This window comes from Thamnophis elegans, chromosome 7, assembly GCF_009769535.1.
Source record: "Thamnophis elegans isolate rThaEle1 chromosome 7, rThaEle1.pri, whole genome shotgun sequence".
NCBI classification, from domain to species: Eukaryota; Metazoa; Chordata; class Lepidosauria; order Squamata; family Colubridae; genus Thamnophis; species Thamnophis elegans.
The window spans coordinates 26,075,286-26,089,664 of record NC_045547.1 but is presented as its reverse complement, the minus strand read 5'-3'; the positions used below and the strand labels follow the sequence as shown (position 1 = coordinate 26,089,664).

At 41.4% G+C, this 14,379-nt stretch overlaps 1 protein-coding gene across 1 annotated transcript in view; it reads left to right on the top strand.

Annotated features, from left to right (window-relative positions):
• LOC116511109 (synapsin-3-like) overlaps positions 1 to 14,379 on the top strand; it is a 187,344-nt gene that overhangs the window by 161,762 nt on the left and 11,203 nt on the right. Inside the window, exons 8-9 of the mRNA XM_032220926.1 lie at positions 2,532 to 2,606; positions 9,892 to 9,994. Coding sequence (XP_032076817.1) covers positions 2,532 to 2,606; positions 9,892 to 9,994 — 178 coding nt within the window. The remainder of the gene's footprint in view (positions 1 to 2,531; positions 2,607 to 9,891; positions 9,995 to 14,379) is intronic.

Below are 14,379 nucleotides of genomic sequence, written 5' to 3'. Positions count from 1 at the left end.
TGTTTGTTCAATTGTTCACAATATAATATTTTCTGAAATATATTGTGTTACAAAGAACATTTGTCAAGCAAAATGTAAGACATTTTGTCATCAATAGCATCTCAGAAATTTTTTGTACATTCATTTGACGAGTACAAGAAAGAGAGGGGGAGAGAAAGAAAGAAAGAAAGAAAGAAAGAAAGAAAGAAAGAAAGAAAGAAAGAAAGAAGGGAGAGAGGAAGGAATTCATTTTTATTAATATTTTTAAAAAACTAAATAGACAAAAAAGAAAAAAAATTAAAGCAAACATTGAATTGGTAGGTGGACAAAGAAATAGCAAAATTGTCCAGTTAGTGCTCAGTATATTGTTGATAATGGATAAAAAGCAACACGCATTGAGTTGTTTTTAACAAAAAGGAAAAGGATTATGTTTCTTTTTAAATGTCTGAGTTGAATGCCAATATCTCCACTATTTATTATTTAAAGATAAATCACCCAAGAGAAAAGAGAAAAAAGGGGGGGAGGGATCTGCTAAAAACATTATTGAGTAAATATTTAGTTTCCAACTTCCCATTTTTATCCTGACTGATATTGAAGATTTATACAATTCAAAATTTTCTGTATTTCTAACTTCAGTTCTTTAATCAATTCTTTCCCCTTAAAATGTAATGTAATGTAATGTTTACAGTTGCCTTGCTATGTAATATATAATATGCATGGAAACTATTTTTGCTTGAATTTAGTCCAATTGTGAATATATGCTGCTAATTTTACCACTGTTGATTATACTTCCCATTCTGATATTATCAGTAATATTGCCAATGTTGTGTTAAACCTCTCCTTGAAGCTATCAACATGGATCTTAGTAAACTGTGATTTTTGTGTGTGATATAAAATGTATATAGACAACACATGATGATCTAAATTTATTTTTGTGATGCCATCTTTTCTGAGGGCAGATGAGGGACGCAGTGACTCAGTGGCTAAGACACTGAGCTTGTTGATCAGAAAGGTCAGCAGTTCAGTGGTTCAAACCCCTAGTGCCATGTAATGGAGTGAGCTCTCGTTACTTGTCCCAGCTTCTTCCAACCAACAGTTCAAAAGCACGTAAAAAGGCAAATAGAAAAATAGGGACCACCTTTGGTGGGAAGGTAACAGCATTCCGTGTGCCTTTGGCATTTAGTCATGCCGGCTACATGACCATGGAGTCATCTTCGGACAGCGCTGGCTCTTTGGCTTTGAAACGGAGATAAGCACCGCCCCCTAGAGTCGGGAATGACTAGCACATATGTGTGAGGGGAACTTTTACTTTTACTTGAGGGCAGAAGAGATGCTACCTTACAAAAGTTAAGACTGCACAAGGAGGAGACATCAGCCAAAATTGTAAAGTAGATTCAGCTCTTGATCTGAAATGATTTTTAAAAGTCCAGAAAGATTAGCACTTCCTTAGCTTGTCAATATCGTTTCCTTAACAGAATAATAATGTATTTGAAGGAACCTCTCCATATATCTTGCTTAGCCTTTGCTGTAAACATTAAACCACATTGTGTTGGTCTTACCCAAGCATCATCCAAAATGTAATTAAATGTATCTTATAGCTAGTTCTCTTCCAGTATGTGGAAAAATATTTGTATCACTGTAACAAGTGATGCGCTCAAAGCTGGTACCATGGCTGATACTGAAATTAAAATTCTGAATATTAGTTTCAAAATGTTCTACTTTTCAGAAGACAGCTATGTTCTCGTACCTTTCTGATGATGCCCATCAAGAGCCTGTGAAAGCTGACATTTGATCATAGTATCTGATCATGCAGCGGGCCAATTTTGTAGATGCTACATTCTAAATGTAATTTCAGTAGACCAAGTCTGCCAGTGGCACTACCAGCAAGCACAGGCATTAATAACCAGTTACAAAAAAAAAGGATTTGAGTACTTTAATACCACTTGAGGAATCAGTGGGAGAAAGTCAGTGGGTGGTTTTTAGTGCCATTCAATCTCTGTCAGAAGAGATAGCTGTATTTCTATCACAATAGGAAGCAGACCTCAATGAAAGTCACTGGTTTAGCTTTTTATCCTATCATCTCCCTTTTTTTAAGGCCAATTCTAAAGCTCACTGATTTCTGTGGGAAGCTTTTGCTTGGCTTTTTTGGCATAGAGCTTCATGAGCAGTTTAAATTCTATGCTACAGTGGGCAAGGTTAATTATTCCACAGCCTTTTCACAGGCATTTCTACTGTACAATGCCTGGCATACCCTGCAAAAGAGTTCATAAGGCTGATATAAGAACACCCAACAAGGATTTGGATAAAGATGTAACTATGTGGGAGGCTGCCAGCATTTAGAGGGCCATTTCCAGCTTATGGATGGTGTTACGCATTGACTGAATCATCAGCAACAGTTAAAAGCTTCGAAGACAGCAGGGCTCTGAAAGGATTTTGTGCCAACTCAGTCTGTCCTGCTTCCCTCATTTTTTCCCTCCTTTGTTCAGTTTGGAGAGGAATTACAATGTTTGGGAGCATTGATTGTTCTCATATGGCTTGTTTGTTTTTCCCAGGAGGACATCGATCTCTGGAAACTGGAAAGCAAACACAGGTTCTGCCATGTTGGAACAGATCGCCATGACTGAGAGGTATTAAATAGAAAAGAGCTACTATTACTAACATACAATCTTTGGGGTACATCTGATAGGCTTAAAACTGCATTAAGTATTATCTCAAACAGCCAGCAGTAGTGCAAAAACCCAATTTGCATTCTTGAACATTAAAGCATGGCATCTGCTGCTTTCTGCTTCTCCTCCTTCTCATTTAACTGCTCAACTCTAGTGTTCCTTTCTCTGGAGCGAGAAAGCACAGTGGGGTGATATCTCCTATTCAGCTTGGATTGTCATGCCAAGAAGGCAGAGGGAGAGGCAGGCTGAAAGGAGAATATGCCTGAGCTTTTCCATTTCCAGTCAAGGCAGGTTTCCTATACCAACATTTTGTGCACAGAACTATTCAGCTTACAGTCAGGTTGTTATATGTGTTTACTACATTGCCGTTGTATATTTTATTACACATTATGGCAAAGTAATAAAGCACCAAGGTCCTAGGCTAAACTTGACTGTATTAAAATAGGTTTAAAAGACCTCTGTGTGTGTACTTGCAGTATATATAACACTGAATTCAATAGGCCAACATAAGGCAATGTCTTCTGCATGCATTCAAATACAAGTCTGTAAAAGATGATATATAATCATAATTAACTTGAAGAATGTAATAGTTTTTGAATTGTGTTGTATTAATATTATACTTACAAGTACTCCTTTATGAAATATGTGAGACACATGAATCTCACTGGGCTCAGCTAAATCTTGGTAACCCACATATTATAATAGGAATGCAAAACAGAGGCACAAGTAATTGATCAGTCTTCTATTGAGCCCTTATGATGCCATGTTAGCACTGTAGCTGAATTTTAAGCAAATCCTATGTAGAATCAGTATGCGGACAATACGCAGCTGTATCTGTCCGCCCCGTGCCAACTCAGTGAAGCGGTTGACGTGATGTGCCAGTGCCTCGAGGCTGTTAGGGACTGGATGGGGGTTAACAAGCTTGTACTCAACCCAGATAAGACCGAGTGGCTGGTGTGTTTCCCTCCTACTAATTGGCCAAGTGTTCCATCTCTCAGGCTGGGGGGTCAAACAGTACGCCCCTCAGACAGGGTTCGCAATTTGGGAGTCCTCCTGGACCCACAGCTGACTTTTGAACACCACTTGTCAGCTGTGACCAGGGGGGCATTTGCCCAGGTTCGCCTGGTGCACCAGTTGCGTCCCTACCTGAACCGGGAGGCCCTCACAACAGTCACTCGTGCCCTTGTGACCTCTAGACTGGACTACTGCAACGTGCTCTACATGGGGCAGCCCTTGAAGAGCATTCGGAGACTTCAGCTTGTCCAGAATGCAGCCGCGCGAGCGATCGTGGGTGTTCCTCGGTTCACCCATGTAACACCTATCCTCCGCGAGCTGCACTGGCTGCCTATTGGTCTCCGGATACGCTTCAAGGCGCTAGTCGTCACTTATAAAGACCTTCATGGTATTGGACCTGGGTACTTGAGAGACCGCCTGCTGCCAATTACCTCCACTAGACCGATTAGATCCCACAGATTAGGCCTCCTCCGAATTCCATCCGCCGGCCAGTGTCGACTGGCGACTACCCGGAGGAGAGCCTTCTCTGTGGCTGCTCCGACCCTTTGGAACGAACTCCCCGTGGAGATTCGAACCCTCACCACCCTCCAGGCCTTCCGCAAAGCCCTTAAAACCTGGCTGTTCCGACAGGCCTGGGGCTAAAGAGCTGTTGCCCCCGTCTCGAATGGTATGACTGTTGTGTGTTTTAAATTATGCATTGTTATGTTTCATTTTAATTTTTTGTCTGTATTCCCCTTCCCTGGTTTGAGTTGTGAGCCACCCTGAGTCCCCTTTGGGGGAAAAGGGCAGCATATAAATATAATAAACAACAACAACAAACAAAAAAAAATAATCCTGGCATGAATCAATTTGAATGTTTCACTTCCTACAGATTCTAGGCAGGACTGATGCTAGCCAGAATTCATTCAATAAAGGAGAATATTGATAGCTCAGGGTTGAAATGAGGGGTCCTTGGTGCTCTCTGAACTTGCTTGTTTTCTTGTAATCATTGCATTACGATAACCAGGTAACATCATCAGTGCTAATAAGGAGTGCTGTTTGCTGTCAGGTTATAGTCTGGTGTCTTGCCTGTCAATGTGGGTAGGGGTGGTCTTAGAGATTCTTTGGTTGGGCTGTTTACTGATTGGCAGTTTCTTCATTGGGGTATTGCTTACTTGATTTGTCTGAAGTTAACCTTGGAGTTAATCTATGCTGATCTGGGTGCTGATTACTGGTGGAGAGGTGCTGGAGTCTTTCTCTTTTGGGCTGAACGAATTCAGTTAGCATTTTCTGGTTCCCCATTTCCTCTAATTTTTGTGGTGGAATAGATTATCGAACAATTTGAACATCTCTTTAGTTATTTTTTTTAAAAAGCATTTGAACAGACTCCTATTCAGCACTTCTTGAATGGCCACATGACTATGTGAGTTACTGAAGTATTCAGGATGGGCTTATAATGCCCAACTATTATTGCATTCGAATCTTGTTTGAGACTGTTGAATTATTTCCTATCTACACTTACCCTAGAAAGTTGTATGCTGTCTTTCCAACATCTTCTTGTTCATTCTTTCATGAGGAGCCACTTTGTTCCCTTCCTCCAGCCCTAGATTTCCATGAAGTTCCTTGTGAATTAGCATGGGCAACCTGCTTGATTCATGGGGTTAATCCGCAATGTCAACAGCACATTCCTAGTACCCTTCTCCTCACACAAACCCAGTGTGGGAAAGAATTAGCTCACCAATGATAATTTATTCTAATTTTAGAGTCTCTCTTCAAGAAACGTATTCAGATTTTCACCTTTGTCCCCATTGTTTCTGCCTTTCCTTAATGCTTTGTCACCTCACTCTAGAAGTGCAGTGGTGACTACAATGGCAATACTGTTAGGATGATGTCAGTCAGAAATCAGTATGAGCCATTTCTCCATTAGACACAGATTTCCACCATATGAGGGCATTCCCAAGGTATTTCAGAACAGAAACATGGTCTGCAGAATCTCAAGTCCTTTTGGACTTCTGAAAAGCCTTCAGAGGCAATATAACTATTTTTTCTCCTACTGTAATGGGTGAAAGAAAAGAAAATTTAAGGAAAATAAAAATACAAGAAATATTTCTCCTATCTATTGTTTGGTCAGCATGAGTGAATATGCAGCTTTGGATAAAGTGGTTCATTTGCCATCAGATTTCATTGCATTTATAGGATCAAGTAACTCTTTGCTCCCTTTTAATGATTCACAAGATAAGCTATCTAAGTTGTCTATTTCATTAGGCTTAATAGGTAGGGCTGGCCCTAATAAGACTTTTTTTAAAACTTTAATTGACTATAAACTACAGACAGAGTATTTAGCAAGTACTGCTACTTATGCAGAAATATTAAAAACTCCAACTCTACCTTTTATTCCTACCAGCTGAGGAGGTCTGAGTCCTATCAGTCCAAGAATTCAGCTGGCAGGGTTCAGGAGAAGAGTGTTATCTGCCATTGCACCTGCCCTTCAGATCATCTTGCTCTTCACTTGGGAGCCATAAGAGCCAAAAGACCTGACTTTGCCAGTAAGCTTGGGGCTCCAATGTAGAAGCATCACAGCAGAGGTGGTTGATCAGTTAATAACAGACCCACTTCCCCTCCATTCCATCTTTTATTTGGGTTGCAATATTTGGCTCTTCATTGTATTTTATTTATGTCTTTTTAGCTTTGTTTGGTTTTTATCTTTTAAGATTGTAAGCTGTCCAGAGTTACCCTGAAATAATAAATTTTACAAATAAATAAATAATAAAAATACGCAAGACTACAAAATCGTATCCTGGTTTACATCTCTTCAGCTTCGATTCAGGAAAGCAGCAGACTATGCAAACCCCTTTTAAACCCTTATAAAAGATAAAAATAAGGAAATACACCTAAACACAGAAAGGATGAAATACAGAATACCTTTTTTGTTTTATAGGCCTTCCATGTATTAGATATTTTGATATGGCTACAGAAAACTCATATGCAGCTTTCAAAAGCAATGCATTGCCCCGTGTCACTTCTGTAAGTGACTGACAACTTAGATATAAAAGCTAAAAGCAACATAACAAACTGCAATAAAATGTAAAATAAAGAAACCAAAGGAATAAAAACAGTTGGCAGTAGCATAGTAATTAAACTGCACTGAAATCAAGTGAAATGGGGATCATCTTTGACCCTGCTTTGACAGACATGCCCATGTGCTTTTCTTGGAAACGATACAGAAGTAGTTTTCCAATGTATTCTGAATCTTTTTTTATTATTAATTTCCAGTCTTGCTTACAATTCAGGAATTGTGCCTCTCACCCAATTCTAATTAAGTCTAATTAGAATTAGAATGAATTAGCATTAATTAAGCTAAGGTTGCCTAGGTGCTATCACCCAGCAGAGCAAAAGCATTTTACCTACGATTACAATCAACAAAGAACATTTCAGGGGCTAGGAAGACAGAGCTCCACAACCAATGACACCCAAGTGCTACCGCTGCTGATCATTGCCATCTAGTTGTCCAATGTGGGCAACAAGGAATTAAAGCCATTTGCCTCTCTGATCCTTTTCCCTTTGGGCAGTGATTGACGTAAGGATGTCAACATAAGCAACAAATGGGTGGAAATGAGGGGTTATTCTCACTGACGGCATGTCAAAACATGCAGCCACTTTAAATTTTATGTCCATTAAAGAACATAATAGCCAGGAAGATTCCTATGACGATGGATCATCTTCCAATATCTCTAGCCCTAATCCTTGCCACAATTGTCTACAAAACAAAGGAAAGTCCCTTTTGTCATATGGTCTGGAAGATACATGAGGAATTACATTCCATGTTCTTTATCCAGGCTGGGTTTCTAATCCTCTCCACAAATGTTTGGAATTTTTGAAATTTGCTCATTGTTCAAGAGAATAGAAACATGCGGTTAAAAATTCCTGTTGCTTGTTTCATTTAGAGAACTGTGGCGAGACCATGTGCTTCCAGAGAATTTTCTTCTTTCTTATCATCTAAAGCAGAAGGGGTACTTACTGGGAACTGTTTTTCTGCCTACCATGACCCTTTTGAGATTCTGTTTTAAAAGGATTATGAAGGGAAAGAGTTGCATGTGCTAGTCATACTGTTGTTTTTCCCCCAAAAAGATCAGGAAGACTAAGCTTTCCAGCACTAGGAACTTTTTTCTTTATTAGAGAAAACAGCCCATTAAATGTTTGGTATTGCTTGATATAGTGATAAGAATTAACATACCTATTAAGGCACAAAATAGGACAGTACTGAACTAAGGACAGAAGTCATTCTTTGTCCAGCTTTCTCAAAAGATTTAGCACTTAGATTTGTATATCACTTCACAGTGCTTTATGGCCCTCTGTAAGCAGTTTACAGAGTCAGCATTTTGCACCCAACAATCTGGGTCTTCATTTTACCAACTTTGGAAGGATGAAAGGCTGTATCAACCTTGAGCTGGTGAGAATTGAACTGCCAAATTGCTGGCAGCCGACAGTCAGCAGAAGTAGTCTGCACTACTGCATTCTAACCACAGTGCCACAAAGCTCTCAATTCTTCTAATTCTCTTTCTTTTCCCACCAAGTTCCTGAGGACGTGGTTATTCTATTTGATTCTGTGTTATAAAGTTGGTGTTAATTCTTAATCACCACATATATAGATTATCTCCAGTGGCCTCTTCTCAACCCGGTTCTTCAAGTCTTCCAATAGTTCACCTATCACCACAGCAATTGGGTTTTTCTCTTTCCTTCCATTTTTCAGCTTTATAACCTTCTCAACAGAGCTAGCTCTTTGCACAATGCATCTAAAAATGGTATTTGTGAACATTTTATGATAATTTTTTGCTAAGGTCCATATTTTTTTTCTTGGATATTCATGATATTCTCTGGTTTTTATGTTGAATTTTCTCTAACATCAAAATTAAAACATGTCAATACACTTTCCATCTTGCATTTTCAAAGTCCAATGTTTACTTCCATTAAGTGTCACAGAAAAAAGCCATTACATGGCAGGACTAGCCAAACTCCAGAAGACAGACTTAAGATACAGAAGGATCTTGACAAATTTGTCAAATTTGACAAATTTGAACATTGGGCACTATCTAACAAAATGAAATTCAATGGTGAAAAGAGTAAGGTTCTACATTTAGGCAAGAAAAATGAAATGCACGAGTACGGTATAGGTGGTACCTTGCTCAATAGTAGTAACTGTGAAAGGGATCTTGGAGTCCTAGTGGACAACCATTTAAATATGAGCCAGCAGTGTGCAGCAGCTGCCAAAAAAGCCAACACAATTCTAAGCTACATAAACAGAGGGATAGAATCAAGATGACATGAAGTGTTAACACCACTTTATAATGCCTTGGTAAGACCACACTTGGAATACTGCATTCAATTTTGGTCGCCATGATGTAGAAAAGATGTGGAGACTCCAGAAAGAGTGCAGAGAAGAGCAACAAAGGGGGCTGGAGAGTAAAACATATGAAGAATGGTTGCAGGAACTGAGTATGTCTAGTTTAATGAAAAGAAGGGCTAGGGGAGACATGATAGCAGTGTTCCAATATTTCAGGGGTTGCCACAAAGAAGAGGGAGTCAAACTATTCTTCAAGGCACCTGATGTTAGAACAAGAAGCAATGGGTGGAAACTAATCAAGGAGAGAAGCAACTTAGAACTGAGGAGAAATTTCCTGACAGTTAGAACAATTAATCAGTGGAACAGCTTGCCTCCAGAAGTTGTGAATGCCCAACACTGGAAGTCTTTAAGATGTTGGATAGCCATTTGTCTGAAACAGTATAGGGTTTCCTGCCTAGGCAGGGGGTTGGACTAGAAGACCTCCCAGGTCCCTTCCAACTCTGCTATTGTATTGTATTGTATTGTATTGTATTGTATTGTATTGTAAAGATGTTGATCTTTGCAGATAAAGATTGATAGGGCATTTAATATCTTTTGTAACACTTTCCACATTATTCTACCAATTGATAATCTGGAGTGTATTTATTACATTCTTGTTCTTGTAGTGTTGACAGTTGAATGTAAAATGCAGAAGCTATACAATAAATTAATATTTTCATCACAAATATGGATTTAATCAGAAATATTTTAATTTAAGAAAATATCTATATTATTAGCATAAAACCATTGTAAAACAAAGCTATCCCTTTTGTGGAAAGTTAAGAATTTAGCCATCCCTAAATAAGAAGCTTGTTTTATTTATTTATTTTAATCACAGTTTAAACAAATAATAATCCTATCTGGTTTTGGCAGATACCGGCTCTGGGCAGATTCTGTTGCTGCGATGTTTGGTGGCCTTGACATCTGTGCAGTCAAAGCTGTTCATAGCAAGGATGGCAAAGATTATATCATTGAGGTGAGGAGGGCTGAATGAATAGAATGTAAGTATCATTTAAACAAAGAGATTCATCATGGCAACCCATCACTTGCCTCTAGCTCCTCTCCTGTCCACCCAGCAGTTCTAAAGCATTATTGCAAGTAGATAAATGGATACCACTCCAGTGGGAAAGGCTAGTTGCATGAAGAGAATGGGGGTTGATGCTGGACCTGGTCGGATGCAAGGTGAGATTGGTGGAAGATGTCACAAACCTAAATGCTACTAGCCAGCTGGTACAAGCTAGTTTACCTCTCATGGATAAGCGTGCAAGCAGAAAACTGAACAAACTAGGAATTAGGCTAAGGTGACCAGATTTTCAGATTGGTAAAGAGGGACACCATTGACGGGGGGGAGGAGGAAGCTAGGCCGCGGCAGTTAGTGCCAGCCCGCGGCCTCGCTAGGGAAGTCTGTTCACCTTAATTATACATATCCCCTCTCTCTCTATCCATCCATCCGTCTGTCTGTCTGTCTATCTGCCTGCCTATCTGTCTATCTAGTTATGGTATCTCTCTGTCTCTGTCTCTCCTTCTGTCTGTCTATCTGCCTGCCTATCTGTCTATCTAGTTATGGTATCCCACTCTCTCTCTCCCTCTCTCTCTCTCTGTCCGTCTATCCGTCTATCTGCCTGCCTATCTGTCTATCTAGTTATGGTATCTCTCTCTCTCTCCCTCTCTCCCTCTCCCTACCTCATCTCATTATCATCTATCTCAGTGTTTCTCCACCCTGAAGACTTGAAAGTATGTGGACTTCAACTCCCAGAATTCTGGGAGTTGAAGTCCACACACTTTCAAGTCTCCAAGGTGGAGAAACACTGATCTATCTAATTAATATAATTATTTCTCCCTCTCTATTTCACTCTCTCTCTCTCCCATGCACACACGCAAATGCATAGGGCAGCCCACCTCACACACAGGTAACGCCGGGCGGCTTACAACATTATGATGCACACCCAAAGCGAATAGAGTCAGGTGCCTGTGATCCCAACCCTCCTTTCCTGAGGGGGGAGGGCCGTGGAACACTGCAAAACTCTTTTTGGTGGCATCACTCTATGGGGCTTTCACTTTCGCTTGTCCCCCCACCCAATCTTTCCAAAGCCAAGCTTCATCCGATTCTAACCAATCCCAGCGCCTCTCGCATCTCTCCTTTGCAAGCGTCACCCTGTGCAGAGGGCTGGGATGGGAGCTGGAGTCCGATGCCGCTGGCAATCTGGGGCTGCTGTAAGCAGGCGCGGGGCTTCGGGGGAGGGGGGATGCCCAAAGCCCCCTCCCCTAATGCTTCCGGCTCTTCTAAAGAAGAGGGGGGGCTTGTGCAGAAAGGAATCTCCTCTCCTCCCTGCACGCACCCCACTGATGCCCGCATCAGAGCTCGGGCGGTATTCAGGCAGAAAGGACTTTTCTTTCGCTGGCATCAGAGCTCGGGCGAGCGACAGCAAGTATTTTAATCAGTGGGCTGCACGCAGGGACAAATATCTCCCCTCCTCCCTGCACGCATCCCACTGATTAAAGTGCTTCCTCTGGCCCGCCGATCTCTGCTGCGGGCGAAAGGGAGCTGGTAGGAGAGGAGGGATTCCTCCCTGCATGCATCCCACTGAAAGTGCTTTAATCAGTGGGGTGGGTGCTGGGAGGAATCTCTCTTCTCCTCCCTGCACGCACCCCACTGATGCCTGCATCAGAGCTCGGGTGGGATTCAGGCGGAAAGGACTTTTCTTTTGCCGGGATCAGAGCTCGGGCGAGCGACAACAAGTATTTTAATCAGTGGGCTGCACGCAGGGACAAATATCTCCTCTCCTCCCTGCACGCATCCCACTGATTAAAGTGCTTCCTCTGGCCTGCCCGATCTCTGCTGCGGGCGAAAGGGAGCTGGGAGGACAGGAGGGATTCCTCCCTGCATGCATCCCACTGAAAGCGCTTTAATCAGTGGGGTGCGTGCTGGGAGGAATCTCTCTTCTCCTCCCTGCACGCAACCCACTGAAAGCGTGTGGATGGGTGGGGGAGCGAGTGACAGCTGATGGGCTGGGGAGCGGGACTTTTTGAAAACTGGGCAGGGCGCAGGACAAATTGTACAAAAGCGTGCCTGCCACGCTGAAAGTGGGACGTCTGGTCACCTTAAATTAGGCTGTCAGGATACTCTGTAACAGGTGTGTCAAGCTCACATCATCACATTGTCATCACGTGATGTATCGCAACTTTTCTTCCTTCACTAAAGTGTGGGTGGGCATGGCCAGCACGTGACACATACAGCCCACAGACCGCAGGTTTGACACCCCTGCTCTGTAACATAGCATTGTAGAGCTCCCTGACAAATGTATGCCATACGAAATTAATAAAAAACATGGCAACCCATCCTGACACGCATGCAGTTATTTCAGCACTTTGCCTACATATCTTTTTCACCTATTCCGTCTTAGAACGGAATCTATTAAATCATTTAACTAGATTTAATAAAAGACAGAGCACTTGGCTTCAAAATAGTGGGGGTATTAACTATTCTCAGGTTTATACATCCGTGTCAAAATAATTAGGAAGCACTTTTCCATTTCAGTCTGCCAGGCCCTTTCAAGCACCTTTTGTACCTTTCAATTACAAGGAGTAGGATTTTTCCTCCTCGGATGCACTTTGAAACAAGGTGAATGCTATGAATGGAAATAATAAAGGGCAGGGAAACAAAACCCATATTAACTTGAAAAAAAATAAACCTGGCAGTTCAATAACAATGTTCAGGACGCTAATTCCACTCAACTTCCTTTTCCACTTGCTTCATTGGTGTAGATGGTAAGTACATGATCTAAAGGAGAGAAAGAAAGAGGCAGAACAAAGTTAAATGCCCTGTAATAGAGAGGACTCCTGTCTCTTTTCATCACCCAGCTTTTATAGATTGCACCACAATGGGATGTGTAGACTGAACTTTGTGCTGTTTTCATTAGACTTGGGAAGCTAGCCAATTCAGAGGAAGGAAAGAGTAGATTATGCACATCAAAGCAGCGATATAAGAAAAGAAAAAGTTTAAAGCAGAGAGAAATGGAACAATGGAAATCAAAGGCTGGTGGAGTCAAAAGATAAGAAAACCAATGACCTTGTTGGCGGCCATCAGACCAGAAAAGGGGATCTATCCTGCTCCTGTGTCTTTTAACAATTAAACAAAAACTTAGCAGGTGCATGGTGTTTTCCAGATGTTTTGCTACAATTCCTGCAATCCTTCACCCTTGGTCAGGATAATTGAAGGTGATAGTTGAACTCCAAACACCTGGAAGGCACCAGCTTGCCCTATTGGGTTAGCTTTCTTCAGATGCTGGTATTCATATTTCTTCAGGAGGTTCTAATATGTATTGTTGCAGTTCTTCTCTGTTTGGCCTAACCCCAAAATGAAGCCTTGAATCAAAGCCGCAGCTTCTTTGAGATTCCAGCTAAAACAAAATAAGAAAATTCCCTGAGGAGCTTGTGGGTGGCGTGAATAATAAATCCTTCTGTCCCTCTTTATCAGGGACACACTAGATCTAAAAAAAAAAAAAAAAAACCTTGAAGTTTTCTGAAGTAGAGCTCACCATGCTGAGAGAAACTTATTTGTCAGAGTAGAGAGGGTCAGACCATGGAGAGGGATGGATATTTGAAAATCATCAAAGCTGAAATGCAAGACCTCCTCAAGGGGTGGGGAGAGAAGATAATCAGGGCAACTGCAGAGAAAAATGAGCAAGTGTCCTTGGTTACCATATGAGGATACTGGAATGGAGACTCAGTGTCTGCCCTGCTGTAAACTCCACCAACGCAGGGAGGTGAATAGAACCGGCCTACTGCAACATTCAGGGCCACTGACATATCCAAATAGCTGCATGTGGGAGAGCATTCCCACCCACTGAGCCTTGGGAAGCTGATGAGAACCACATGAGCCCTCTAAGACCAGCACATTCTTCTGATGCATAAATGTCCTGCAGGAATCAGTGACAGGTCAAAGGTTATGTGACACAAGTGTGCTGCCAGGAAAGGGGGGGGGAAGATCTCTGCTTTTTCTATTTCTTCTCTTCCTGTAAATCAAGCAAGAACAACTGTCGTGTGGGTCATTTTTACTGGTTAACACAAAATTGTACTTGCCAGAACCTTCATATGGAGGTGGAATATATACTGTATAGGTGGCTTCAGGCCAAAATCAAATGACCTTTCTTCTGATTATCCCAAGTTATAATTTAGAAATCCTAGGCGTACTATTGATGCAAAGCATTTAAAAGCACAAACTAGGAAAGTGGAAAGCAGCACAGGATATTAGCAGATTAGGCTTTTATTGTACAGCTGCTCTGTTTTGTTCTAGAATTTTACAAGAAATCTAAACAATATTCTGCATTTCTAATTCTCCCATCTTTTTCCATGGCTGTT